The sequence below is a fragment of the Narcine bancroftii genome, chromosome 1 (genome assembly GCF_036971445.1).
Source record: "Narcine bancroftii isolate sNarBan1 chromosome 1, sNarBan1.hap1, whole genome shotgun sequence".
Classification (NCBI taxonomy): domain Eukaryota; kingdom Metazoa; phylum Chordata; class Chondrichthyes; order Torpediniformes; family Narcinidae; genus Narcine; species Narcine bancroftii.
Window position 1 is genome coordinate 400,908,542 of NC_091469.1, and position 27,245 is coordinate 400,935,786.

The 27,245-nt window shown below is 40.9% G+C and overlaps 1 protein-coding gene across 5 annotated transcripts in view; it reads right to left on the reverse strand.

Moving 5' to 3' along the window:
- agmo (alkylglycerol monooxygenase) overlaps positions 1 to 27,245 on the reverse strand; it is a 414,609-nt gene that overhangs the window by 147,592 nt on the left and 239,772 nt on the right. For all 5 annotated transcript variants that reach the window (XM_069913757.1, XM_069913754.1, XM_069913755.1 and 2 more), the window contains 2 exons: positions 23,541 to 23,636; positions 9,848 to 9,914 (listed from right to left, as the gene is read on the reverse strand). In XM_069913757.1, coding sequence (XP_069769858.1) covers positions 9,848 to 9,914; positions 23,541 to 23,636 — 163 coding nt within the window. The remainder of the gene's footprint in view (positions 1 to 9,847; positions 9,915 to 23,540; positions 23,637 to 27,245) is intronic.

Consider the following 27,245-nt stretch of genomic DNA (forward strand, 5'->3'; position numbering starts at 1 on the left):
TTGAACACAAAGCAGCACTAGTGTTTTTTTAGCTAATATCATTTGCACACACTGTTCTGGCCCTCATACTACAGACTTTGCTCATAGAGTCAGAGAATGTTACAGCACAGAAACAGGCGTTTTGGTCCAATTTGTTTTCGTCACTCAAGTTGTTGATAAAGCCATTCCCATTTGCTTGTGGTCTAAGTTTTCTTGTCCATGTACCTGACAAAATGTTTTTTTAAATGTTTCAATTCTACTTCCTCTCACGGCTCTATCTGCAGAACTGTCACTCTTTGTGTGGATCAAAATGACATTCTGGTCCTTTTTAAATCATTCCTCTCTCACCTTAACTCTATGCCCTTTCATTTTAGATTCCCTTTGTAATGGTAGTGATCATGTTTGCAATGCAACTAGCAATGCCTTAAGGATTCTGGCTCCCATTTGATTATATTTGGCTGTGAGCAAGGGTTGACACAGAGTAAGAGATAGCATGCAGATCTGTAATGGAGTCTTGCAGCCTCATGATGCTGTTTACAACAATGTTAATGCAAAGAACCTTTTCCTTCATCCATGTGTTGTCTAAGAACTCACACATACGAATACAAGATGAAACATAGTGTCAGAAGTCGGATGAAGATAATTAAAAGGAAATGCCTTAAAAGGAAAAATCTAAAGCCTTCAACAGATCAGCAAAGAGAAGCTAACACAGTGAAAAATAGAAGGAATACACCCACCAGTGAAAATTCAGCTGACAGGTAATGTGGCTGAAAATTAGAACAGATTTAAACAGAATTTTGGATTGTATTTAGTGACAGACGGAGCTGACAAGAAAAGTAATAAAATGAAAGAGTCAGTTTTATTACATGAAGCCTTGGAGGTGTATAATAACTTCACATTTGCTGCTGAAGGAGACAACATGAAATTGGAAAAAAATAATGGAACAGTTTGAGGCATACTGCATATCTAAATATAACATGACGTTTGAGAGGCACAAATTTTTCACATGCATACAGAAAACGGAAGAAAGTATTGATCAGCATGTGACTGAATTGAGAAACAGAAGCAGAACATGTGAATTTGGTGGACTGACAGACTCGCTGATAAAAGACAGACTTGAGTGTGATATTCCAGATAATAGTCTAAGGGGAAGACTGCTAAGAGACAAAAATCTTGACCTGGAAAATGCCATGGCACTCTGTAGGGCTACAGAAACTGTAAAAATGAAGGCAATAGAGCTGTTCAATAAAACTAGCTGCAATGTAGATGCAGTGAGCAAGAACAGACACAAACCATTTAACAAAAAGAATGCCAAAGTGGAAAGAGAGGCATGGCTAGTGAATAAAAATGAAAGGGACAGTCGAAAGTCATGTCCTCGATGCGGTACAGAACACCTACCAAAAAAGTGTCCAGCATATTGTAAAACATGCTATATGGGCAACAAAAGCAACCATTATGTCAGTTGCTGTAGGAACCAAGTGCAACAAAGCAAGGTTCATGCAGTAGACGAAAGGGAGATACAGGAATTCTATGTAGACGTTGTGACTGAAAACAAGAAAGAAAACAGAGACTGGATGCTGAGATTAAAAGTGAATGACATATACATTTCAGTTAAATTGGATACTGGAGCATAAATTAATGTAATATTAGAGACTGATTTTAAGAAGATTAGACCCAGACCAAAGATGTATGGAACAAAAGTGGAGGTGACAGGATATTCAGGTACTGATAAACCAGTGCAAGGAGAATGCATGGTCAAAGTGAAACACAAGGACGAAGAGTATGTGCTAGAATTTATCGTGATACCAAAGGATGTACAGGCCATATTTGGTTTTACAGCCTATGAGAAACAAACCTGGTAAAGAAGAGTTCCCTTTCTGGAAAGCAAAGGAGACACTGTCTATGATGAACTTATGAAAGAGTACAATGACCTATTTCAGGGTCTAGGCTGCCTTCCAGGAGAACAAATGATCAGAGGGGATAAATATGTGCCACCGATAATTCATCCATGCAGAAAAGTTCAATTTGTGCTTCAAAAGCAACTAAAAGCAGAGTTGAACAGGATGTAAAGCTTGAATGTAATTCAAAAGATAGATCAGTCAACGGAGTGGGTGAGTTCTCTCACTGTTGTGGACAAAAAGAATGGAAAGCTTAGAATTTGCTTGGATCCAAGAGATCTAAACAGAGCAATAAAGAGAGAACACTTTAAACTTCTGACGCGTGAAGAAGTCATGTCACAGTTTGCAAATGCAAAGATTTTCATCAGGTTAGATGCATCAACAGGATTTTGTCAGTTAAAATTGAATGAAGCAAGTTCAAGACTGTGCACATTCAATAGTCCATTTGACAGATACATATTCCAAAGGTTACCATTCAGAATTGTGTTAGCTCCTGAAGTGAATCACAAAATTATCCATATGGTCTATGGTGCACCATGAGAGATTAAGGAAAGTGCTGGAAGCAACAAAAAAAAAGCAAACCTGAAGCTGAAGAGAGAAAAATCCTATCTTGGGGTGACAGAACTAACATGTGAAGGAGATATTATTGGCAGTGGGGGCATCATACCAGATCCCAGAAAGGTGACCGTCAGTTGGAACATGACAAGACCACAATGCAAAAACGATGTACAGAGGTTTAATGGAATGATCAACTATAAATATAAGAAACATGGAAAAAAAAGGAGATGTTTGGGTACTATATTGAATGTAAAATGAATCTTAAGAAAGAAATTAGTAAAGCTAAAAGAAGGTATGAGGTGGCTATAGCAAGCAGAGTGAAAATAAATCCAAAGGGTTTCTACAAATATGTAAATAGCAAAAGGAAAGTGAGAGACAAAATTGGTCCAATAGACAATCAGAAAGGACAAATGTGTGTGGAGCCAAAAGAGATGGGGGAGGTCCTGAACAATTTCTTTTCCTCAGTATTTACTGAGGAGAAGGATATTGAACTGTGCAGGGTAAAGGAACCAAAGGGGGTATATATGGAGACTATAGTGTTTAAGAAAGAGGTAGTACTGGTGCTTCTGAAACATATAAAGATGGATAAGTCTCCAGGTCCTGACAGGATTTTCCTGTCAGAAGTTAGTGAGGAAATAGTGGAGGCTCTGGCAGTGATTTTTCAAATGTCATTAGAGACGGGTATAGTGCCGGAGGATTCGTGTGTTGTGCATGTGGTTCCTTTATTTAAAAAGGGTTCAAGGAGCAAGCCTAGCAATTATTGGCCTGTAAGTTTGACGTCTGTGGTAGGTAAATTGATGGAAAGCGTTCTTAGAGATAGTATATATTAGTATATGGAGGGACAGGGTCAGATCAGGGGCACTCAACACGGACTCGTGCGTGGAAGGTCATGTTTGACCAATCTTGTTGAATTTTTTGAAGAAGTGACTAGGAATGTTGATGAGGGTAGAGCAGTGGATGTTATCTATATTGACTTCAGTAAGGCCTTCGATAAGATTCCGCATGGGAGGTTAGTTAGGAAGGCTAAGTCCCTGGGTATTAATTTGGAGATAGTCAAATGGATTCAACAGTGGCTGGAAGGAAGGTGCCAGAGAGTAGTAGTAGATAATTGTTTGTCAGGATGGAGGCCGGTGACAAGCGGTGTACCTCAGGGTTTGGTATTGGGACCGTTGCTGTTTGTCATTATATATTAATGATCTGGAGGATGGGGCGGTAAATTGGATTAGTAAATATGCAGATGATAATAAAATAGGGGGAATTGTGGATGATGAAGAGGGTTTTCAAAGATTGCAGAGGGATTTAAACTGCTTAGAGGAGTGGGCAGAGAGATGGCAGATGGAGTTTAATGCTGATATGTGTGAGGTTCTTCTTTTTGGAAAGAATAATCAAAGCAAGACATATGTGGTAAATGGGAGGGCATTGAAGAATGCAGTGGAGCAGAAACATCTAGGAATAATGGTGCATTATTCCCTGAAGGTAGGAGCGCATGTGGATAGGGTGGTGAAGAAGGCCTTTAGTATGCTTGCCTATATAAATCAGTGCATAAAATATAGGAGTTGGGAAGTAATGATGAAACTGTACAAGGCATTGGTGAGGCCAAATTTAGAGTACTGTATGCAGTTCTGGTCACTGATTTATTGGAAGGATATTAACAAGATAGAGAGAGTGCAGAGAAGATTTACAAAAATGTTGCCTGGGTTTCAGCATCTGGAATACAAGGAGAGATTGAGCAAATTATGTCTTTCCTCCTTGGAACGTAGAAGGCTGAGAGGGGATTTGATAGAGGTGTTTAAGATAATGAGAGGGATAGATAAAGTTGATGTGGAAAGGCTTTTCCCATTGAGAGTAGGAGAGAGGGATACAAGAGGTCATGGGTTAAGAGTTGACAGGCAAAGGTTTAGGGGGAACTTCTTTACTCAGAGAGTGGTTACTGTGTGGAATGGGCTTCCAGGAAAGGTGGTGGAGGCAGGGTCAATTTTATCATTTAAGAAAGAGTTGGATAAGTACATGGATGGGAGGGGGATGGAGGGATATGGGCAGAGTGCTGGCAAGTGGGATTAGAGGAGGGTACTTGGATCAGTGTGGACTAGAAGGGCAAAATTGGCCTGTTTCTGCGCTGTAATTTTTATATGGTTATATATATGGATAAATTCATATCGAACATCTCAGAAAAGATGGCTCCATTGAGAAGACTAACAGAAAAGAACATTGAATTGGAGTGGAATCAAGAGCATGAAAAATCATGGAGCGATCAAAAGAAACTGCTCACAGAGGAACCAATTCTGAGGTTTTACGACCAGTGAGTCCCATCAAGATATCATCAGATGCATCATATTGTGAGCTCAGTGCAGTTCTTTTGCAAAAAATATGATGACTGGCAACCCATTGCGTATGCATCACACTCAATGACAGACACAGAGATGTGATATGCTCAAATTGAAAAGGAGGTGCTCAGCATCACATATGCCTGTGAAAGATTTCATCAGTTGTGACAGGACAAGCAATCAGTGTAGAGACTGTCCATAAGACCTTGATTGCATTGTTCCATAAGCCATAAAATGAATGTCCACTTAGAATACAAAGAATGATAATTAACCTGCAACGCCATACACTGAATGTAGTGTACACTCCGGGTAAGCTAATGTGCACAGCAGACACATTGTCTCGCGCTGCTGACACGAGAGAACCTGCAAACACCAAAATGGATGAAGATGTGAACACTTTTGTGGACATGATCACAAGTGTAATGCCCATATCAAAAACAAAATTGGAGCTCATAAAGTCAGAGACAAACAAAGATGAAACAATGAGGCAACTGAGAAAAAACATCTTGGATGGATAGCCCAACAGGAAGCAGGACTGCTCACCTGATTTTCAGACTGCTCGAACTGCAGGGTAGAACTATCAGTGGTTGAAGACATCATCTCCAAAAGAAAAAAAAAAATCCTTATGCAAAGAGTCTGAGAAAAGAGATGCTAAAAAGGATCCATGGAAGGCATCTCGGAATCAAAAAGTATCAGAAAAGAGCATGAAAGGTGATGGACTGGCGAAAGGTGACGGAATCAACAATGATATAACAAATGAAGTGTCAAACTGTACAATATGCTGGAAATATCAAGCAAGCAATCCTGCAGAACCACTAAAGCCACACCCAGCACCATACAGACCTTACCAGAAGGTAGCCACTGACCTATTTGAATGTCAAGGGACGGACTATCTTGTAGTCATAGAATATTAATCCCAGTATCCAGAGCTGTGTAAACTGAACACCACCACTGCAGATGCTATAATAACAGGTATGAAAGACATATTCCCCTGACATGGCATGGCACGCAAAATCTTCACGGACAATGGACCCCAGTTTTGCTATTTAAAGTTCCGATAGTTTGCCAAAGAGTGGGACTTTGTACACACCATGTCAAGTCCTCATTTTCCATAGTCCAATGGTCTAGTGGAAAAATCAGTATAGACAGTGAAAAGACTGATGAATAAGGCAAAAGACAGTGGAACAGACCTCTACAAAAGCATGCTAGTATATCACACAATGCCACTCGAGTGTGGTATGTCACCAGTACAATTCCTTATGGGATGTAGGCTAAGGTCAAACCTATCCATTCGGGAGAAGCTCCCTAAAAACAAAAGAGGGGGAGAAAGTGAGGAAGTTCAAAGAACAACAGAAAGAAAACCAAAAGTATTACTTTGACAGAAGAACAAAAAAACCTACCGGAATTCTACACTGATGACCAAATAAGGTTAAAAGACAAAACAAACTTATGGACTCAGAAGGAAACTGTCCTTAGTGAAGTCCAGCCAAGATGAAGGTGCTGTTCTATGAAGAAATCATCGAGATCTTTAAATGGGACCAGCCACAGTAGATGGAAAGACAGATACTGTTGAACAACCTGAATACACAGCCGAGAAGACATTTTTTGAGGCAACAACTCAGATTTAAGGACATTCAATCAGGAGACCATCGAGTCACATGAATCCTCCTAAGAGACTGACTGAGCAAATTTAAAGACTACTGTGATAGAATGAAGTAGTGCTATTTTATTTGCTCTTCAAGTTTTAGTGCATGGAAATGTGAAGACACAAAACAAGGTTAAAAATTGTTAACAATGTTGATAATAATGAAAATATAAGTTCTTGGTGTTAAAGTTAAAATTGCAGAGTTATACAAAGAAAACAGGCTAATTAAAAGTAAGCTACTTTTGTTTTAAGAAAGTGAGATGTAATGATAGTGATCATGGTTGCAATGCAACTAGCAATGTCTCAAGGATTATCGCTCCAGTTTGATTATACTTGGCTACCAGAGCAAGAGACAGCATGCAAGATCTGTAATGGAGGTTTGCAGTCTTATGGCATACCTCATGGTGATATTTACAACAACTTTAAAGTAAAGAAACTTTTCCTTTATCCATGTATTGTCTAAGAACTCACACATACAAATACAAGATTAAACACCCCCAACCCAGAATAAAAGACCATCGAGACCTATGTCGACCCCCTCACCCCCCTTTCTCAGCCTCATTTTAAGGGTTTTATAGTATATCCAGCACATAAGTTGAGCCTCATTTTCTGGCTGCCTGAAGTGCCCTGTTGACCAGTGTGCAAGTCGAGCCCCAAAGCTCGCGAAGCCTGAGATGGGTCGTTGATCGGCGTATACATCGACCCCCAGAGATTGCACAGATTGATCTGCTGGGTGTTGGCTGGAGCTGATTGCTATCATGGAGGATCCATCAACACAATGCAGCAGGCAACGTAAATATGGTGAGTTTTAGATTGAAAGTGATAGAAATGGTCAAAGAAACCAAACAACTGTTCTGCTGCAAGAAACTTTGATGTGCACGAGAAGTTCGTAAGAGATTAGAGGAAGAAAGAAAAGATTATAAAAAAATACCAAAAAGGCAATGCTCTTTGAGAAAAGGAATCCCTCATTGGCCAGAGTTGGAAAATCATGTTGCAGAATCGGTAGGTGAACAGAGGCAAGATTGCTACATTGTCACCATAAATAAAATAAGAACATTTGCACTGCAGTGGGTTAAGTCGCACCCAGACCTCAGTGAGGATTTTGAGGCTACAGTAGGCTCGGGCAATCGTTTCAAGAACAGGAAAAATCTGGTATTACAGTTAAAAATTGCTCAGAAACTACAAAAAGATCTTAATCATAAAGTTGTAAGTTTTCACCAGTTTATATTATGGAACCAGCAGAAACACCATCTTGTTTTGCATTGGCAAATATCACAAACATGGACTAAACCCCCACAAATTTTGACATGATCGGCAATAGTACAGTGGAATGGAAAGATTTTAAAACTGTGCAAACCAGAAGTACAGGCTTGCGAAGCCTACATCTCTTGAATGAATAATAAAAATGGCAGCACGATAAGTATATTTAATTCAGTTTTAACCACAGCATGGTTGAGGGCTCTTCTGGCCGATGAATCTTTTCTTTCTTTGGCATGGCTTCGCGGACGAAGATTTATGGAGGGGTATGTCCACGTCTGCTGCAGGCTCGTTGGTGACTGACAAGTCCGATGCGGGACAGGCAGGCACGGTTGCAGCGGTTGCAAGGGAAAATTGATTGGTTGGGGTTGAGCGTTGGGTTTTTCCTCCTTTGTCTTTTGTCAGTGAGGTGGGCTCTGCGGTCTTCTTCAAAGGAGGTTGCTGCCCGCCGAACTGTGAGGCGCCAAGATGCAGAGTTGGAGGTGATATCAGCCCACTGGCGGTGGTCAATGTGCCAGACACCAAGAGATTTCTTTAAGCAGTCCTTGTACCTCTTCTTTGGTGCACCTCTGTCTCGGTGGCCAGTGGAGAGCTCGCCATAGAACACGATCTTGGGAAGGCGATGGTCCTCCATTCTGGAGACATGACCCACCCAGCGCAGTTGGGTCTTCAGCAGCATGGATTCGATGCTTGTGGACTCTGCCAGCTCGAGTACTTCGATGTTGGTGATGAAGTCATTCCAATGAATGTTGAGGATGGAGCAGAGACAGAGCTGATGGAAGCGTTCTAGGAGCCGTAGGTGATGCCGGTAGAGGACCCATGATTCGGAGCCAAACAGAAGCGTGGGTATGACAACGGCTCTGTACACGCTGATCTTTGTGTGTTTCTTCAAGTGGTTGTTTTTCCAGACTCTTTTGTGCAGTCTTCCAAAGGCACTATTTGCCTTGGCGAGTCTGTTGTCTATCTCTTTGTCGATCCTTGCATCAGATGAAATGGTGCAGCCGAGGTAGGTAAACTGGTTGACCATTTTGAGTTCAGTGTGCCCGATGGAGATGTCAGGGGGCTGGTGGTCATGGTGGGGAGCTGGCTGATGGAGGACCTCTGTTTTCTTCAGGCTGACTTCCAAGCCAAACATTTTGGCAGTTTCCGCAAAACAGGACGTCATGCGCTGGAGAGCTGACTCTGAATAGGCAACTAAAGCGGCATCGTCTGCATCACCTTTGTTGACCTCACCAAAACCTTTGACACCGTGAGCAGGAAAGGGCTTTGGCAAATACTAGAGCGCCTCAGATGCCCCCCCCCCACCCCCAGTTCCTCAACATGGTTGTCCAACTGCACGAAAACCAACAAGGTCGGGTCAAATATAGCAATGAGCTCTCCGAACCCTTCTCCATTGACAATGGCGTGAAGCAAGGCTGCGTCCTCGCACCAACCCTCTTTACTATCTTCTTCAGCATGATGCTGAAACAAGCCAATAAAGACCTCAACAATGAAAACAATGTTTATATCCGGTACCGCATGGATGGCAGTCTCTTCAATCTGAGGCGCCTGCAAGCTCACACCAAGACACAAGAGCAACTTGTCCGTGAACTACCCTATGAATCTAATGCTACCTAATTACATCCAATTAATGTTCCAACCTGATACATTTTGGACTGTGGGAGGAAACCAGAACACCCGGAGGAAGCCCATGCAGGTCACAGGGAGAAAGTAAAAACTGCTTGCAGATAGCGCCGGATTCAAACTTAGGTCACTCGTGCTCCCATAGCGTTGGACTAACCACTACTTTAACTGTGCTGCATTTCAGTATAATGAAATGTTTCACAGGCACAAGCAGTCTCAGCTCATCAAAACATTTTTCTCTAGCATGCTTTCCTTTACCTTTGCCAGGGATGAGCCATGCAAAAGTTTTTTTGTGTGTGAAGAAACACACAAAGATCACCTACAGCTCAGAACTACCTCATCCAAACATAAGTTTAGCTTTAAACATAAAATTTTTGAGGAAGATTATTATTCCACTGTGGAGATTTAATTCCTTTGATACAATATATTTTATAAACCTTTTACAAACTGCAAAATAAATAAAAAAATAGCCTGGAAGATATTTGCTGACAGTTTTCCAGGCAGGCGGAAATATTACACATTTAAAACAAAAACAGAAGTCCATTCTATCAAGCCAGACTCACCATGGTGGACTCTGTGGTGACTGGGTGTGTTGAGCATCAGTTCCAGAGGCCCAAGGTTACCAATTATCTGCAACAGAGTCAGGAAACCATTTAACACTGGGCTTTAATGCCAAAATCAAAAAATAACTACCCACATTCAACTCAAGGGATTACGAAACAATTTTATTTTTAAACTCAAAATGACAGAAAAGCAGATGTTGAAATAATATCACATTGTAATAGCTACCATAAGGACTACTTTGAGTTTTATTTCAGCTGAATATCCCTGAACAGAACTGCTAATTAAAATTGTATTATTTTAGAGGAAATAGTGAAGGAGAAGGCAAGTTTAGTCTGTGGTTTAGATAGGCCATGGATGAAAGTCTCAGAGATCTCAACATTTTCTCAGATGGAAACACCCGCTTCTTTTCAGCAGTCCTGATTTTGTTCATATTTCACAAAAACAGATATTTGTACAAGAACCAAATGTTATTTGGGAAAGCACTGAACTGTAATTTAAATGTGGTTTGGTGCGGACTAGAAGGGCCTAATGGCCTGTTTCCGTGCTGTAATTGTTATGTTATTGTTATGTTATCATTGTCTCTAGCTATATAACAGAAGATGTTTTTAAACCTTCAGTTGCTCAAAAGCAATCCTGAATTAACATTCAATTAGTATTCATACAGTATTTGCAGGGTCCACAATTTAAATAGACAGGCATTCTTTCTTTTAGAAAATAAGCTCTGAATTGTAATTTGAAATATTGAATATTGGTTAGGGCATCAGCTGGTCATATCTGTTGATCAATTTATATGATCTTGCAATCACTTCCTTGGAAGTTATTTTATTTTCTGTAGTGTTATATTTACACATTTACTTTGTTGTAAAGCTATTTCTCTGTTAAATTTCATTGCAGTCTTTCTTATTTACTCAGACCCTGGCTGCTTTACCTATTGATGTACAGTTCAGAAAACTGCAAATATATTCTGGTCATAGAGATAATTCACATTACACTGATGCATCTGAATAAAACTCACCTTTTTATAAAAATACACTGTTTATGAAATTTCTTCTGTTGAGAGTACAAATCTGTCATTTTGATTTTCAGTGATGGTGTAACTTTGCCTTACACCACTGTTTCTGACTATAGAACAAGATTATTCCTGATATTCGACTTCACTATGCTTCCCAACACCACATGCATTAATTTTCCAAAAAAAAATCAATCATTCCCAGTTCTTAATATCAGTAACTAAACACTCAGAACATCCATTTAGAATGTAGAATATGGAACAGTACACCATAAGAACAGGCCCTTCTGCTCATGAGGTCTGCGCTGAACATGATGCCAATTTAAAAAAAAAAATTCTTCTGCCTGCACATGTCCACACCCTCCAAGTTCTAAACATTCATATATCTATTCCCAAAAAAAATCATGAACTCACTGGACAACCTTATCCTGAGGATATGCTCTCAGGTTCTGACCTGTGAATCATCTTCAGAGAAAATTACATTTCAGAGTGTTCACTTCTTATTAAGACAGACTCTACCTCCGTTTTTTCAAATGGACAAGTTTCTAATTTCAGGTACCTTCATTTTCCCTCCCTGCAAGACAATTAGAGGCTTCCAGGGATAAAGAGATTAAAACTGTACAACAATGTTCCAGATGTGATCTCCTCAAATCCAGTAGAAATGTGCTAAGGCTTTCTCTCTCTCAGGGAAGATAGCCAAACCTCTCTGAACTCAAAATTTTAACACTATTTTCATCAATAATCTGTTTTCTCATTGTTACTAAAGTGTGGAAAATTACATTGCCTAAGTTACACTTCATCTGCCATCTTCTTGTCCAATCACTGAAAACTATCAAATTCTTTGAAACCTGTAAACGCACTTTTCCCAGTTTATTTTGCCCACATAGATTTGTAATCTCAGTTATGTAATTCATTTTAATTGATCCCCTCACCTTAATTATCACTGTGGCCGAGTCCCATGCCCTGATGCTTGCAGCAGCCCACTTGGTACAGTCAACAGCCAAAAATCAATTCTCACCTTTCCTCTCATCATGTTCAATAAACAACTTTTGACTGTTGGTCTGGACTCCTCCCCCTGCCATTCTTCAGTCTTTACTCAGAAGTTTCCCTGTTTTTTTGGTTATACAGTTAAATCCCCATTATCAGAATGCAAACAACCAGCAACTCAAACAAGTGGCCAAAAAAATTGAGTAAATAAATAAATAATGTTCAAATCAATAAGACTTGGCAGATGGACCACTTGGAGGAATACTGAGACTTTGTTGGACATGGACAGGTTTGCCCCACTGAACTAGTATTGCCCCTTAATGCACACACATTCTTTTCACTGTCGCCACTTGCATGAAGGTGAGCTGTGTTGTTACCGTGAGGATGGTGCACTGAGGGCCTGACCAGGACACTTACGTGGAAGCAAGTCCAATCATCAGCACGAGGAATGTGCACTGAAGGCCTGACGGGGACACTTGCGTGGAGGTGAGTCAGCTTGCGCCGGATGAGTCAGCTTGCGCTGAGGTCCTGACTGGGACACTAGTGTGGAGGTGAGTCGGCTTGCACCGAGGACCTGACCAGGATACCAGGATGAAGAGCCAGTCGACACAGCTTAGCGTTGGGGCAACTCTCCTCAAGTGTCTCCCTATCCCTGCCAAGAAAAAGTCTTTTTTTTTTAGTTTTTGGTATTTTAGTAAGGCTTCATTTGTAAACTTGGCAGAGGTTAATTAGGATGGTGGCACAGTAGCGAGCACCTAGCACAATGCTGTTACAGCACTGGTAGCTGGGGTTTGAATTTAAATTTCGTGAGCTACAGGAATTACTTGATTAAAGTGAACTTTACAAAATTAAAGACTACAATATTGATTTTTTTTTCAAATTACTTGATATTTTGTCTTTTAAACAGCGTATTATTAATGCAGGTGTATTAGTTCGGCATTGTAAAAATGAGTCTCAGTCAACTGGAAAATTTGCATATCAAACCTCCATGATCCATGTTAGTGCTAGATAATGAGGATTTTACTGTACCTTGAAGAAGAGCTCAGGCCAAAATGTTGGTAATATATTTTTACCTCCAATGCATGCTGCAAGACCGGCTGAGCTCCCCCAGCATTTCTGTGTATTTTTACAACTTGGAAAAGAGCACTGCTCTTTGTTTACCACCTGCTAAAGTCTGAATAGATGGTAACTTATCTTAATTCCATTATTGAAACTCAAACAAACCTCCACATTGATTTGTTATTAATTCTCTGAAAACTAAAATCTATTTACAAAATTTAAATACCCTATAGTACAATTCAACAGGAGGCTCAACATACAGAAAATTACTGGTAAATTAATCAAGATTATAGACATTGACAATTGAAACCCTTATTACTGCCATAGATTGAAGAGCAAAACATGTTTATGAAACAACATTTTAGTTGAAATAAAATTATGAGAAAGAAAATAATGCCAATGTGTCATAACAAAATATCTTCTTATCTCAGAAAATATTAAATTTTAAGAACACTCAAATCTGTTTTTACACTGACTCCAAAAGGTTGGTTGGAATTATTAAAGATGATGTTCATACTGGAATTTAAAGAGAAACTAATTGAAAAATGGTATGAAAAGCAAGAGCAAATCTATTGTTCGGACTGCTCTTAGTCACCTGCCACTGGGTGGATTAATCTTTAAATTTAATTGGCACTCTATCTTAGACTTAAATGTCATATCATGTTGGACAATAAAGTTTCTGTTTATACAAATGGACTTTTTACCCATACTTTATGTACTCTCTCCGCAGGGATACCTGTGAGGGAAGGTTAATTCGCAGAAAACTTGAAAGCCTACATGGTTTTGCACTTTGAAGTTCATTCCAAAATCTTATCTTGTATGAATATAATTCTTTTCTTATCTGGAGGTTTTTTTAAAAATTTGAATTAATACAATATAGCAAAATTACACAAAATGAGAAGCAGAAATAGCAATACTTGAATATTGGAATAAACAAGTGATCTGAATTTGCTCAAAAACCAGTCTAGAGATGTAGAGGGTATTACATTGGTTGACATCACATAATAAAGAATTTCTAAAAGTTAAGTGAGTAGTGCAGGGAATTAAAATTGCCTATGTTCTTTAAATACACAGCTAGTTAATGTACAGGTATATGAAGAAGGACCAAGTGTACACCACTTCAGGTCAAGTCAAGTTTATTGTCATCTGATTGTACAAGTACAACCTGGCAAACTGGTGTTCTCTGCAAAAACATGCAGACACATAACAAGTCATAACACACATACAGACAAATAATACATATGCAGGACAAGGATTCTATCCCTATAAATAAATAAGTAAGTATTGCTTTGTGCAGATGAGAGCCTTGATTTTTTTTTAGTTTAAGCAGTTTCTTTGGTGGTTCGGCATTCTCACTGCCAGTGGTAAAAAGCTGCTCCTCAGCCTGGTGGTCCTGACTCTAATACTCCTGTATCTCTTCCCCAAAGGGAGCAGCTGAAGGATACTGTGTGCAGGGTGAAAGGGGTCCTCAATGAATTTTTTTGTCCTCTCTTCAGATAACGATCCCAGTTGATCGCATTGATTTGTTGGGGGGGGGGGAGGGGAGTGGTGGTGAGAGAGACTCCACGATCCTCTCTGCCACACTTATGGTCCTGTGGATTGACCTCTGATCCATTTCTCTGCAACAACCATACCACACAGTGATGCAGCAAGCCAGGACACTCTTGAAAGAGCTTCTAATAGAAGGTTGATATAATGGAGGCCAGTAACTTTGCCCACTTCAGTCTTCTAAGGAAGTGCGGTCGCTGTTGTGTCTTCCTGACAAGTGTCTTCCTGAACTTGGTGCTCTCCACTCTCTTACTATAGACTTTTCGATGTGTAGTGGAGGGTGGTTGTTCCTCCTGAAGTCCACGATCATCTCCTTCATCTTGTCCATGTTGAGACTCAGGTTGTTACTCTCACGAGATTTTCCACCTTTCCTCTATAGTGCTACCCATTGTTGTGGCTGATGAGGCCAACTACTGTTGTATCATCTGCAAACTTGATAATATTGTTGGAGCTGGATCTGGTGATGCAGTTGTGGTTCAGTCACATGAACAAGAGCGGGATGAGCATACAGCCCTAAGGCTCAACGTGACAATGCTCTTTATTCTGCCACTGACCCGGACAGACTGTGTTATTTACATTACAAAGACCAGGATCCAATTACGGAGAGGGGTGTTGAGTCCCAGCGAGGACAGCTTCTCCACCAGCCTCTGGAGAATTATCATATTAAGCAACAAACTGAAGTCAATGATCACCAGCCTGACATATGAGATGTTGTTCTCCAGGTGGGCCAGGACGCAGTGAAGTGACAAGGATATAGCATCGTCTGTGGAACGGTTTCTTCAATAGGAAAATTGAAATTGATCCAGCGTCTCTGAGAGGTGAGCTTTGATGTGTCCCATCACCAGATGCTCGAAGCATTTCATAATGGTGGAGGTCAGTACCACAAAGCAGTAGTCATTGAGGCCTGTTATTGTCTCCCTCTTGGGGTGATTGATGGTGGTTATCTTGAACCCTGCGGGAACAATGCACTGCTGCAATGAGGTGTTGAAGATGTCTGTGAAGACCTCTGTCAATTTGTCTGTGCAGTCCTTCAGAACTGTCTGGTCCTGCTGCCCTGAGTGCATTCACCTTGGATAGGGTTCTCCTCACCTCAGCTGCAGTTGTGTAAGGGGCTATTTCATTGGAATCATCCTCTTCTTCACATCAAACTGTACATAGGTGCTCAGTCTGCTTGGAAGCTATGCATTATTATCCATAATTCGCAAGGTTTACTTGTGACCCATAATAGTCTTGATCCCTTGCTACATGTGCCTTGTGTCACCGGTGTCACACAGCTATCTGTGTATCTTCTGTGTGTACCTTCGCTTTGCCTTCCCAATTGCATGGGAGAGTCAGCTCTTGGCTGATCTTTGTGCAATCCTATCCCTTGTCCTGAAGGCAGTATCACGAGCTCTGAGAAGGTTTCTGGTCAGCCCTGGTTGTGAAGCATTTTATCTCTGTGACATCCTCAGTGCACTTGCTGATGTAGCCAGTCAATGAGCTCGTATACTCCTCTATATTTACGTGACCATTGTAGATGGCTGCCTCCCTGAAACAGCTCCAGTCCGTGGTCTCAAAGCAGTCTTGCAGTGCTGCTATGGACACACAGACCATGCCCTGATCTCCTGTGAACTGACCTGGATTGCTTTGCTAGAGGTCTATATGCCAGGGTTAGCAGAACAGATATGTGATCCGAGTAACCAAGGCGGTGGCGAGTGCAGACTTGAACACACCAAGGACGTTGATGTGCACCTGATCCAGGGTGCTCTTCCCCTCGTGGCAAAGCTCATATACTTTTGAAACTGTGGTAAGACCATTTTCAGGTCGGCATGATTGAAGTCACCAGCAACAATCATGGCAACCACCTGGGTGGAAAGTCTGACCTTTGCAGATGGCACCATAAATATCCTTCATGGCTTCACCCTCATTAACCGAAGGAGTTACATAGTTTGGGGCAAACGGCATGGGCACTAATTCCCTAGGCAGGCATTTCACCAGGAGGTAGTTTATCTCTGCTGAGCAGAAGGTCTTCACAATAGATAACTTGGTGTACCAGTTCTCATTGTTGTCAATGCACAGACCCCTGCCTCGATTCTTACCAGAAGCACCAGTATCTCTCTCTGCCCTGAAGGAGATAATGCCATCCAGCTTGTTCGCTGAGTCTGGAATGGTGTCCTGGAGCTATGTTTCTGTAATCAGCAGAGCACAGCAGCCCTGCAATTCTCCCTGGTTCAGATGCAGCCTCAGGTAATTAATTTTCTTCTCCAGTAATCTTACATTTGAGAATAGGATCGTCAGAAGCATGGATCTGAAGGAGTTAACTTTCAGTCTAACCCTGATACCATCCTGTTTTCCACTCTTCTGCCTTCTCCCACGCATCTCACATGATCCGCCCCGCAGTTTGCAGCAGTTCGTGTTCCCTGCTTCAATACCATAGGTTTAAACTGCACAGAATCTTACTGATCAATCTGCTAATATGAAAGTCTGGATCGTGTTTGTATTTTGACAAGAGTTTCCCAAATGTTAATTCAACGTAGTGATAAAAAGGCAACAGTAAAGGTTCCATTATTGTCATGTAGTACTACATATAGAATGTAATATACATGAAATTCTTTAAATCTGTCGACCATAAGGCAGCGAGAGAGTCGCCACTTGCTCCAGAGCCCCTCAGAGAAACCTATAGCACCTGGTGTTCCTAGGCAGTCTTTTCCTGACTAGTCCTGTGCCTGCTTAGCTTCTGAGATCAGGCAGTCCCAGGTGTATTCAGGTTATTAGGTGCTGTTGGGGATTTCACCATTGTGAGGAGCCAAAGTGGATGCTCCAACCTCATGCACCACCAACTTGATCTCTCAAGCCTGCTCTTCCATTTAAATGAGAACATGGTTGATTTAATTGTAACCCTTCTGTCAATATGCGGTGACCTTTTACTCCCTTGCTTATCGAAAATCTATATACTACTGCTTTTGAAGTATTTAAATACTTTGCTTCCATCTTCTTTTGGAAAAATGGTTTCAAAGATTTACAACCATCTGAGCTCCTTGAATCTGATAGTGGATGATGTCGTACCAGTGAATCATCTTTCCGATGGTGAATAGAGTGAGGCTGGAATGAATGAGTCTTTTGACAAAGTTGGCTCCATTTCCAAGGTAGTGGGAGTTATAGATGGATTCAATGGAGAGGAGAGGTAATGTGTAATGGCCTCAGCCAGGTTTACAACCCTGTACAGTTTCTTCCGGTTTTGGACAGAGCAGTTCCATACCCTTATAGGATGTTTCCAAGATGCTCCTGTAGAAGTTGTTAAAGGGCACTGGTGACATGCCAAATTTACACAGGCTTCTGAGGAACTAGAGGCATTGGTGTACTTCATTGGCCATTGCACTGATATTGGTCAAGTCTCTATCTACCACCTCTACCTCTGCACCATTGCTAATGACCAGGAAGTGAGCTCCACTCTTCTTCCAAAAGTCTTTGACCATCTCCTTGTTCTTGCCAAATTTGAGGGAGAAGTTGTTGTCATGGCATCAACCCATGGTTCCCTCTGTTTCTCTTCTGTACTCTGCTTCATCAGTGTTGGAAATCCTGTCTGTGACAGTGGTGCCATCCACTAATTTATCGTTGGATTTGAAGCTGGATTTGGGCATGCAGTCATGATCTTCTCTCTGCCTTCTACCCCATCAGAAGTCCTTTTCTTTCCCGATAATTTGAAAAAGTCCCAGATCTATTGAAATGTCAATGATGTGAAATATTGCACCTGTTTCTCACTCCTCTGATCTTCTCAGAATTGCTGAACATTTCTGCCCAAGTCCGTACCCAGAAGGCAATAAAACTGAATCACAGTGCATCCATTTTTTTTTGGCATTAATCACATAATATTCAACTTTGCCTGGAATAGAATGGCCTAACAACAATTTCCAAATGAAACTCCAGGAATCTCTTTGCTCAAGCCATATTGAACATGCCTAATCACTTCCTGGTATCAAGCACATGCTTAATGCTCTCTCAGTCAATTTATGTCATGACCAATGCACGTGGGAACTCATTTGAACATTGAACAGCTTCATTTCATCAAGGAGCACCCTGCACTAGATTGATGTTCAGCACGGTATTGCAAGGGACATTTTGCTGAGACTGATAAATATGAATAGAAAGCTCTTAAAGGTGACTGGTAGTATCTCAGAAAATCCTCTAAAACTGACAATGGAATAGTATCTACTAAACTCAGCAGCTGAGATAGTCATTTTAAAGGTGCCTCATTGGTTACAGTCCAGGCATTAAAAAAACCACAAACTTCTGGAGGAATTCAGTAGGTCCAATGGCATCTGTGGAGGCCAAGGGGATAAACCGTAGAACACTTCTGCACAGAAAACAGACCATTCAGTTCTTCTAGTCTGTGCCGAAAACATCATTCCACTAGTCCTGTACCCATTCCATACCCCTCCAGACCTCTCCCATCTATGTATCTACCCAATCTATTCTTAAAACATAGGAGTGACCCTGCATTTAGCACGTCAGATGACAACCTGTTCCACACTACCACCCCTTGTGTTCCCGCTAAACCTTCCCCTTTCACCCTATGTCCTTGTCCTCTTGTACTTACCTCACCTAATCTAAATGGAAAGAGTCTACCCACATTTACTCTGTCTATACTGCTCATAACTTTGTAAACCTCCATCAAATCTCCTCTTATTATTCTATGCTCCAAGGAATAAAGTCCTAACCTGTTTAATCTTTCCCTGTAACCCAACACCTGAAGACCTGGCAACATCCAAGTAAATATTCTCTGGACTCTTTCAATTTTACTGATATCCTTCTTGTAGTTTGTTGAACAGAACACAAAACTCCAAATGTGGCCTCAACAATGTCTTATACAACCTCACTATAACATCCCAACTCCTGTACTCAATACTTTGATTTATGAAGGCCAAGATGCCAAAAAGCTTTCTTCACAACTTTGATGCCACTTTCAGGGAATTATGTATCTGAATTCCAGATCCCTTTGTTTCTTCACATTCTTCAATGCCCTACCATTTACTGTGTATGTCTTACTTTGGTTTGTCCTTCCAAAATCCAACACTTTACACTTTTCTGTATTAAATTCCATCTGTCACTTACTGGTGCATTTTTACAGATGGTCCAGATCATTCTGCAAGCTTTGAAAGTCTTCCTCGCTGTCCACAACACCTCCAATCTTAGTCTCACCACCAAATTTGCTGATCCAATTTTCCACATCATCATCCAGTACTGATCCCTGAGGCACACCACTAATTATGGCCCTCCAGTCGGAGAAACAATCATCCTCCACCTCTCTCTGTCTTCTCCCTTTCAGCCAATTTTGAATCCAATTTACAACCTCTCCATGGATACCTAGTGCCTGAACCTTCTGAACTTACCTCCAATGTGGGACCTAGTCAAAGGCCTTACTAAAGTCGATGTAGACAACATCCACAGCCTTTCCTTCATCTACTTTCTTTGTAACCTCCTCGAAAAACTCTATGATTCATTATACATGACCTGCCACACTGACCATCTTAATAGCCCCTTGGCTGTCCAAATAATTGTATAATCGATCTCTCAGAACACCCTCAAAGAATTTACCTACTACTGACATCAGGCTCACCAGAGTGTAATTTCCTGATTTAATTTTGGAGCCTTTTTAAACCACAGAACCATATGAGTTACCCTCCAATCCTCCACCACCTCATGCATGGATAAGGATATTTTAAATATTTCTGCCAGGGCCCCTGAAATTTCTACACTAGTCTCCTTCAAGATCCAAGGGAATAGCATGTCAGGCCTGGAGTATTTATCTAACTTTATTTACTGTAAGACAGCAAGCACCTTTGTTACGAACCGTGCAACAATGAGCAGCAATAGACAATGATCTAGAAAGTGCTTAATTTTAAAACACTAATTTTATTTCCTACTCTTAAGCTATAGTTTTAACTCTTAAACTATCGTCAACACTAAATCTATCCACAGCTATGTGCAGGTGTCGTGTGTGTGCGTGTGTGTGTGTGTGTGTCAGTGTGTCTCTCATGTGTGAGTGTGTCTAGTGTGTGTGTCTCATATGTGAGTGTGTATGTCTCATGTGAATGTGTGTGTCTCTTTCATGTGTGAGTGAGTGTCTCTCATGTGTGAGTGAGTGTATGTGTGTGTGTGAGTGTGAGTAAGTATGTGTGTCTCTCATGTGTGAGTGTGTCTTTCTCTCATGTGTGAGTCTCTTTCGTGTGTGTGTCTCTCTCTCGCGTGAGTGTGTGTGTGTCTCTCATGAGTGAGTGAGTGCGTGTCTCTTTCATGTGTGTGTGTGTGTGTGTGTGTGTCTCTCATGAGTGAGTGGGTGTCTCTCATGTGTGAGTGGGTGTCTCTCATGTGTGAGTGGGTGTCTCTCATGTGTGAGTGGGTGTCTCTCATGTGTGAGTGAGTGCATGTGTGTGTGAGTGAGTGTCTCTAATGTGTGTGTGTCTCTCATGAGTGAGTGTGTGTATGTCTCCCGTGTGTGTGTGTGTGTGTGTGTGTGTGTGTGTGTGTGTGTGTGTGTGTGTGTGTGTGTGTGTGTGTGTGTGTGTGTGTGTGTGTGTGTGTGTGTGTGTGAGTGAGTGAGTGAGTGAGTGAGTGAGTGAGTGAGTGAGAGAGAGAGATATATCCAAACCATTACAGTCCAGGCCAAAATCTAGGCAGTTACTTCAAAGTTCATTCTGTGTTGAAGAAGGGAGGCCTTTGAAATTTGATGCCCAGAATTAATGTTAAACTGATGGGAAAACTGGAGTTGTGGCTGCTACAGACTCACCAATTCTTCTTGCATTGCCTTTGAAGAAATGTCCATCACATGAGCTAAACAATCCTGGTCCTTTTATGGGTGGTCTCCATGGAGCTTCCAAGACCCTGGCACCAGTCTCTCCAAGTAACTTCACTGCTCGTTGCACTTAAAACGAAGCAGTCTCTCCAAGTGACCTCCACTGTTAATCACAATCAAAATGAAGTACTTCTCTACCCAAAAGACCCTCCTGACACAGGTCAATCCAGCAAAAAAGCCCAGTCATTCACCGACCACGCTTTGCTCTGAATTCCAAAAAAAAATGCTGGCCCCAAAAGCTGCTTTAAAAAGCTGTTTTCTTGCTAGCAGTCAGAATAGTTCTCCCTTGTAAAATACAATGTCTTTGCAAATGTATCGAATTTGGGAACAGACTGTGGCAAACCTTCCCTCAGTCTCCCAATCCATCGAATTATCGCTGGGCTGTAACTTGTGCTTGTATGAAATCTTAAATGTTAACAGTGACCATTCAGTCCCTCCTGTCTATACTATCCCTTACAGTGATATCCCATTTTACTAAAACAGGAGCTCATAATAACCTCAATATGTTCCATTCCCCTACTGCTTGTTTCTTTCCCTTCCTTATATACTATGCCAGTTTCCTGAGTAAATACTGTTGCATTAAAACTGTTTAAGATCTCCCCCATCTCGTGAGGTTCCACACATCGATGACCATTCTGACCTTCTATTTGTCCCTTACTATCATTTTACTCTTACATACACTTAACAGGCTCAACCTTTTGGGTTGAGTCCCTGCATCAGCACTGAGGATGGAGGGGAGATGGCCAGGGTGAGAGGGAGGAGTGAAGTGGGGCTGGCAGGCAATTGGAGGAAACAGGTGAGAATGGAGATGATGGAGCCAGGTTGGAGGATGTTCCTCCCCATGACTGGTATTTCTCCAACGTTCGAGGCGCTGTTATTGCCATAGCTGAATAAGTCACACCTGGAATTAAGTACTCAGTGAATGTTTCAACTCACACTTTTTAAAAGCTATGCTAAAACTTCTTCCCTTCTGGGTTCCAACTTTTTTGAGGCAATAACAAACATTGCATCACACTGTGTGGCTCAGCACAATTCCAATGCTATCTACAAATTTGCCAATGACATTGCAGTTGTCGGCAGAATAACAAACAGCAATAAGAAAATTTACAGGAGGGAGATAGATCAGCTCGTTAAGCGGAGTGACACCAACAATCGTGCACTCACCATTAGCAAAAACAAGGAGATGATTGTGGAATTCAGGAGAACACAAATCAGTCCTCATTGAGGGCTCAGCAGTGGAGAGGGTCAAGAACATCAAATTTCTGGATGTCAGGATCTCTGAGGATCAGTCATGCAATCACAAAGACGGCTCAGCAATGCCTCTACTTTACGAGAAGTTTGAGGAGATTTGGTATATCACACAAGACTCTCAAAACCTTCTTCAGGTGTACCATGGAGAGCATTCTCGCTGGTTGCATCATTGTTTGGTATGGAAGTGCCAATCCTCAGGACATGAAAAGAAACTCCACAGGATTGTTAACTTGGCCTGTTACACCAGACTTTACTCCATCGAGGACATTTATCAGAGGTGGTGTCTAAAGAAAGCAGCTTCTATCCTCAAGGACCCCACCACCCAGGCCATGACCTCTTCACTTTGCTATCATTAGGAAAAAGGTACAGGAGCCTGAAGACAAGCACACAGCGGCACAAGGACAGCTTTTTTCTATCTGCCATCAGATTCCTGAATGAACGATGACACTGCCTTGCTTTGACTTTTTCTTGCACTTTCTAAAATGTATTTTGTAAGGTGGTTACATAAATCTTTGCACTGAGAAGCTGCTGCAAAACAACAAATTTTGTGACATGTTCATGACAATAAATTCTGATTCTAATAATCCTTAGACCTCTGATTATTATAAATCACATTTAACTTTCATCTTCTGCTAGGTTTTTCCAACTTTTGTCAACATTGAAAACAACGCACTTTCTCCTATGTTCATCTTCCCAATAACCATCTGAATATCCACAACTCAGCTGATAGCTCCCGAGTTCAACCCAGAACTCCCACCATTTCTGAAACAAGGTAATAGTGTCTTGTCAACATTTTGATTTGAGTATTCGATACTTCTTTTATTTTTCAAAGTACACAAAGACTGTTTAGAGAACAAAATACTCAAATTCAATATGTGGGGGGGGGGGGTGAAAAAACAAACATTTTTATCCTATCTTATCCTGAACAATGACACACACAACTCCAAGAACATAGCATAAAATACCATTTAAATAAATGCTGATATTTAAAAACCATGACAAATACCTCTGTGTGAATCCAGAACTGATATAACAGATTAAACTGGAGATGTACAGCATGTATAGAGGGAGGTATGAAGAGAGCCATTGGAAGGTTGAAAATCTGCAAACAGATAAATATTGTCAAAAGTAAATTAGAGTTTTTTTTAAAGTTAACTCTTCACACAAATGCATTCAAGCTGGCATGCAATCAAATTTGCAATCATTTTTTTTTATTGAAAAACAAACTTGGTGCATTACTTAGTGATACAGAATGAGCCTGGAGAAGTGACAGTATCTGTCTGTGCATGAAATACTTTACTCCAAGAAAGTTACCATTCTGTTTATGTAGCTCACAATGAATGCAGTAGGTTAACTAACTATAGATTCTACTTAGGATTTACCTCAGTTTCTTGGAACTGAGATGCACAGTAGATGGTGCCTCATATTGTAAGAGTACTGGGTTTGATATTGATTTTTAAGTAATGTCTTTGTGGATTTTGCATGTCCTCATTGTGACAATATGGGTTTCCTCCAAATTATTTTTCTTTAAATTTCGCACGGTTACAGGCCATTTTGGCCCACGAGCCCTTTCTGCACAATTACACCCAATTGGCCGACAACCCCCCAGTACGTTTTGAATGGTGGGAGGAAACTGGAGCCCTCAGGGAAAACCCCACACAGGCAAACCACTGCACCAACCAGGCCATCCTTAAATGTTCCAGTTTCCTACGGTATTCTTGTTGGTAAGTCAATTGACCACAATAACTTAGGGTGGTAGAATTGGGGAGGAACTGATTGGAAAAGGCAGAGAATAAAAATTGGATTACTGTAAAATTAGTGCAAATGAGTAGTTGATGGTTGATATGGAGTCAGTTGATGCTCTCAGTTATAGGAAGAGGATGGAGAGGGTAGGTCTTTATTCCATAGAGCATAGGAGGTTGCAGGTGATTTTGTAGAGGATTACAAAATCATTCAGGTTTTGGATAAAGTAAATGCTTAAAGTCTTTCTGCAAAGATAGATGATTCTAAGAACAGAATGACATAGGTTTAAGGTGAAAGGGAGAGATTTAAAAAGGGACCAAAAGGGGAAACTTTTTCCTGAACTGTATCTGGAACGAGCTGGCAGAGCAAAATGCAGAAGTGGCACAATTTTGGCATTCAAAAGATATTGGACAAATATGGGGAGCAGAAGGGCTTGGAAGGACAAGGACCAAATTCAGCAAAGAGGGATCAACACAAAATGCCACAGACAATTTGAGCTGAAAGACTTGTTACACTCTGGTGTTTCATGGAGTAAGAGACACTGGTTCAAGACTGATCTTTAGTACTGTCTCTATCAAGTTTGAATGTCGTCCTTGTGACAATGTTGGTTTCCTGGTGCTCGAGTATCCTCCCATATCCTAAAGACCTATGTATTGGCAGGTCAATATTGCCCCAAGTGGGAGAATTTTATTTGTCATACAATATGTAGTATGGTGAGAAGGTTTCTTCTGAGAACAGACTAACAGGTTAGAGATCTAATATTCATTATCGCCGTGTGAAGAGCACAATTTACAGAATATTTGATAGCAAGGAAAGAAAGATCAATTAGCACCAAGGAAAGGCAATATGATAGCACTGTTCTGGGGTTCATTCAGAATCCTGATGGTGACAGGTTAAACAAAATTATCTTTAAGCCTGTTGGTGTGTGATTTCACAACCTGAAGTTTTCTCCTATGGGAAAAGGGAGAAAATTATGTGTCGAGGGTGTTATGGTTCTTTCAGAATGTCGTCTGCCTTTCCTCGGCAGTAGAACAGGAGGGAAATAGTTTTTGTTACGATCTGAGCTGCATTCATTACGCACTGTAGCTTCTTCTGATCTTGGCAGAAGACCTTCCAAACCACGCTTTCAAAGGTGTGCCTGTGGACGTTGTTTAAGAAGCAGAGGGAACATGCCAAACATCTTTAGCCTTTCTTCAAGAAAGTAAGAGGTGTTGGTGTACTTTTTTGACTGATGCATCTATTTACTAAGAACCTGAAAGTATCTACTTATTTCAACATCAGCACCATTAATGTGGACAGAGCTGTGGATTCTACGCCCTCTCCTTCACTGTAATGAAGCTGAGAGGGAGAGGCCATTGTCTTGCACCAAGCCATGAGACTTTCAATCTCTCTTCTGTATTCCAACTCATCACTATTAGATACCTGACCTACGACTGCAGCATCATAGCGAAGAACTGAATGGAAAATGGAGAGAATAAAGAAAAGATCAACTGAAAATGGGTAGCTGATAAGGAGTATAATCTCAATGGGCCCAAGGGCCTGTTTCTGAGCTGATCTTACACCAACTCTGTTCTGTACCAAGATAGTTTGTGGAATAAGAATAGAAAATACTGGAAATACTTAGGTAACATCTCAAAGAAAAACAGTAGACATTTCAGATTAATGTCTCTTCATTAGTATTCTTTTGGAAAGGATTACAATATTCATGCTGATGACATTTCAAAGTATGAGAGGAACTTCTGTGTCAATGATTGCAGCTTGCACCCTCTTATCATTCATCACAAAAGGAAGAGGTCCTTCTCTTGGGTGATGCCTGTCCTGTCCATGACCATTGATAATCTAGCTGATTGCAAGGAGTCTGCAGTGCCATGTCATGAGGTCCTACAGATCAACAGAAGATGCTTCATGAAATATTAGGCTTGAAAAGTGAAGCCAGTGCAGAGACAATGACAGAAATCATTTGCGCTTTCCCAATATTTTAAAATGCAGACAAACTGGACTAATTCAATTGGAAGTTTTCTTTTTGAGGAAGATTGCTGGCCTTTCTGGCCATGACTGAACTCCATCTTTCAGCCCGCTAGTTTGGGGAAGGAAAGCCACATCCATTTTATATTCAGTTATGACTTGGAAGTTATTAATGCAAAATAAATCTCCAGTGTAAAGCGGCAATTGGTGATGGCACCTCACAGACTAAAAACAATTCCTTTTTTAGCATCCTTCGAAGATATGTGGTCTTAAAAGATGAAAGGCAGCTGTGATTACCGGAAGATGAATGAGATACAACAGTTGCCAGGTTTCATTATCAAGTTAAGTTTATTCTCATCAGATTGCACAAAATGCTCTAAAGACCTCTCAACACTACTCATTGAAAAATCGCACTCCTTTCCTGCGAGCAAAATTTGCAATGAACATGGTAGCCGGAATTATAACATTTTGCTGCCTTTTGAAGCCTGCAAGCGCAGAAAACATCTATGCCTGGTCTCCCTGCAGTGAAGGCCTATTAGAGAAGTCGATGAGATGTAGTCTAATAAAAGAGGAATTATGGCGATCACATTCATCCATCAGTGAGTGGTAAACCATGGATATGCAGCATATATCAGAAGCCAGGTGAAACAGTCATTGTGATTTTGGAAACTGTGGTTAGTCTGGTTTTAAATGATGAATGAACAGAGATCAGATTTATTGTCAGAGTACATATATGATATCACATACAACCCTGAGATTCTTTTTTCTGTTGGCCAGGCTGATTTTCAACTTTTCAGTAGTGGAAAAAACAAAACTGTACTCAAGAAAAGATACATTAAAAAAAGAGAAATAGAAGGAGTCATGTGATGGAGTAGTGGCCAGTAGCAGAATACCAGCCCTCTCCAGAAATGAAGGAAAAAAGTAAACAAAAAGCAAAGCCACAGACACACAAACCACAACACAAAAAATAAAGGTGTGGAGGAAATGGCACCAAAGAAAGAAA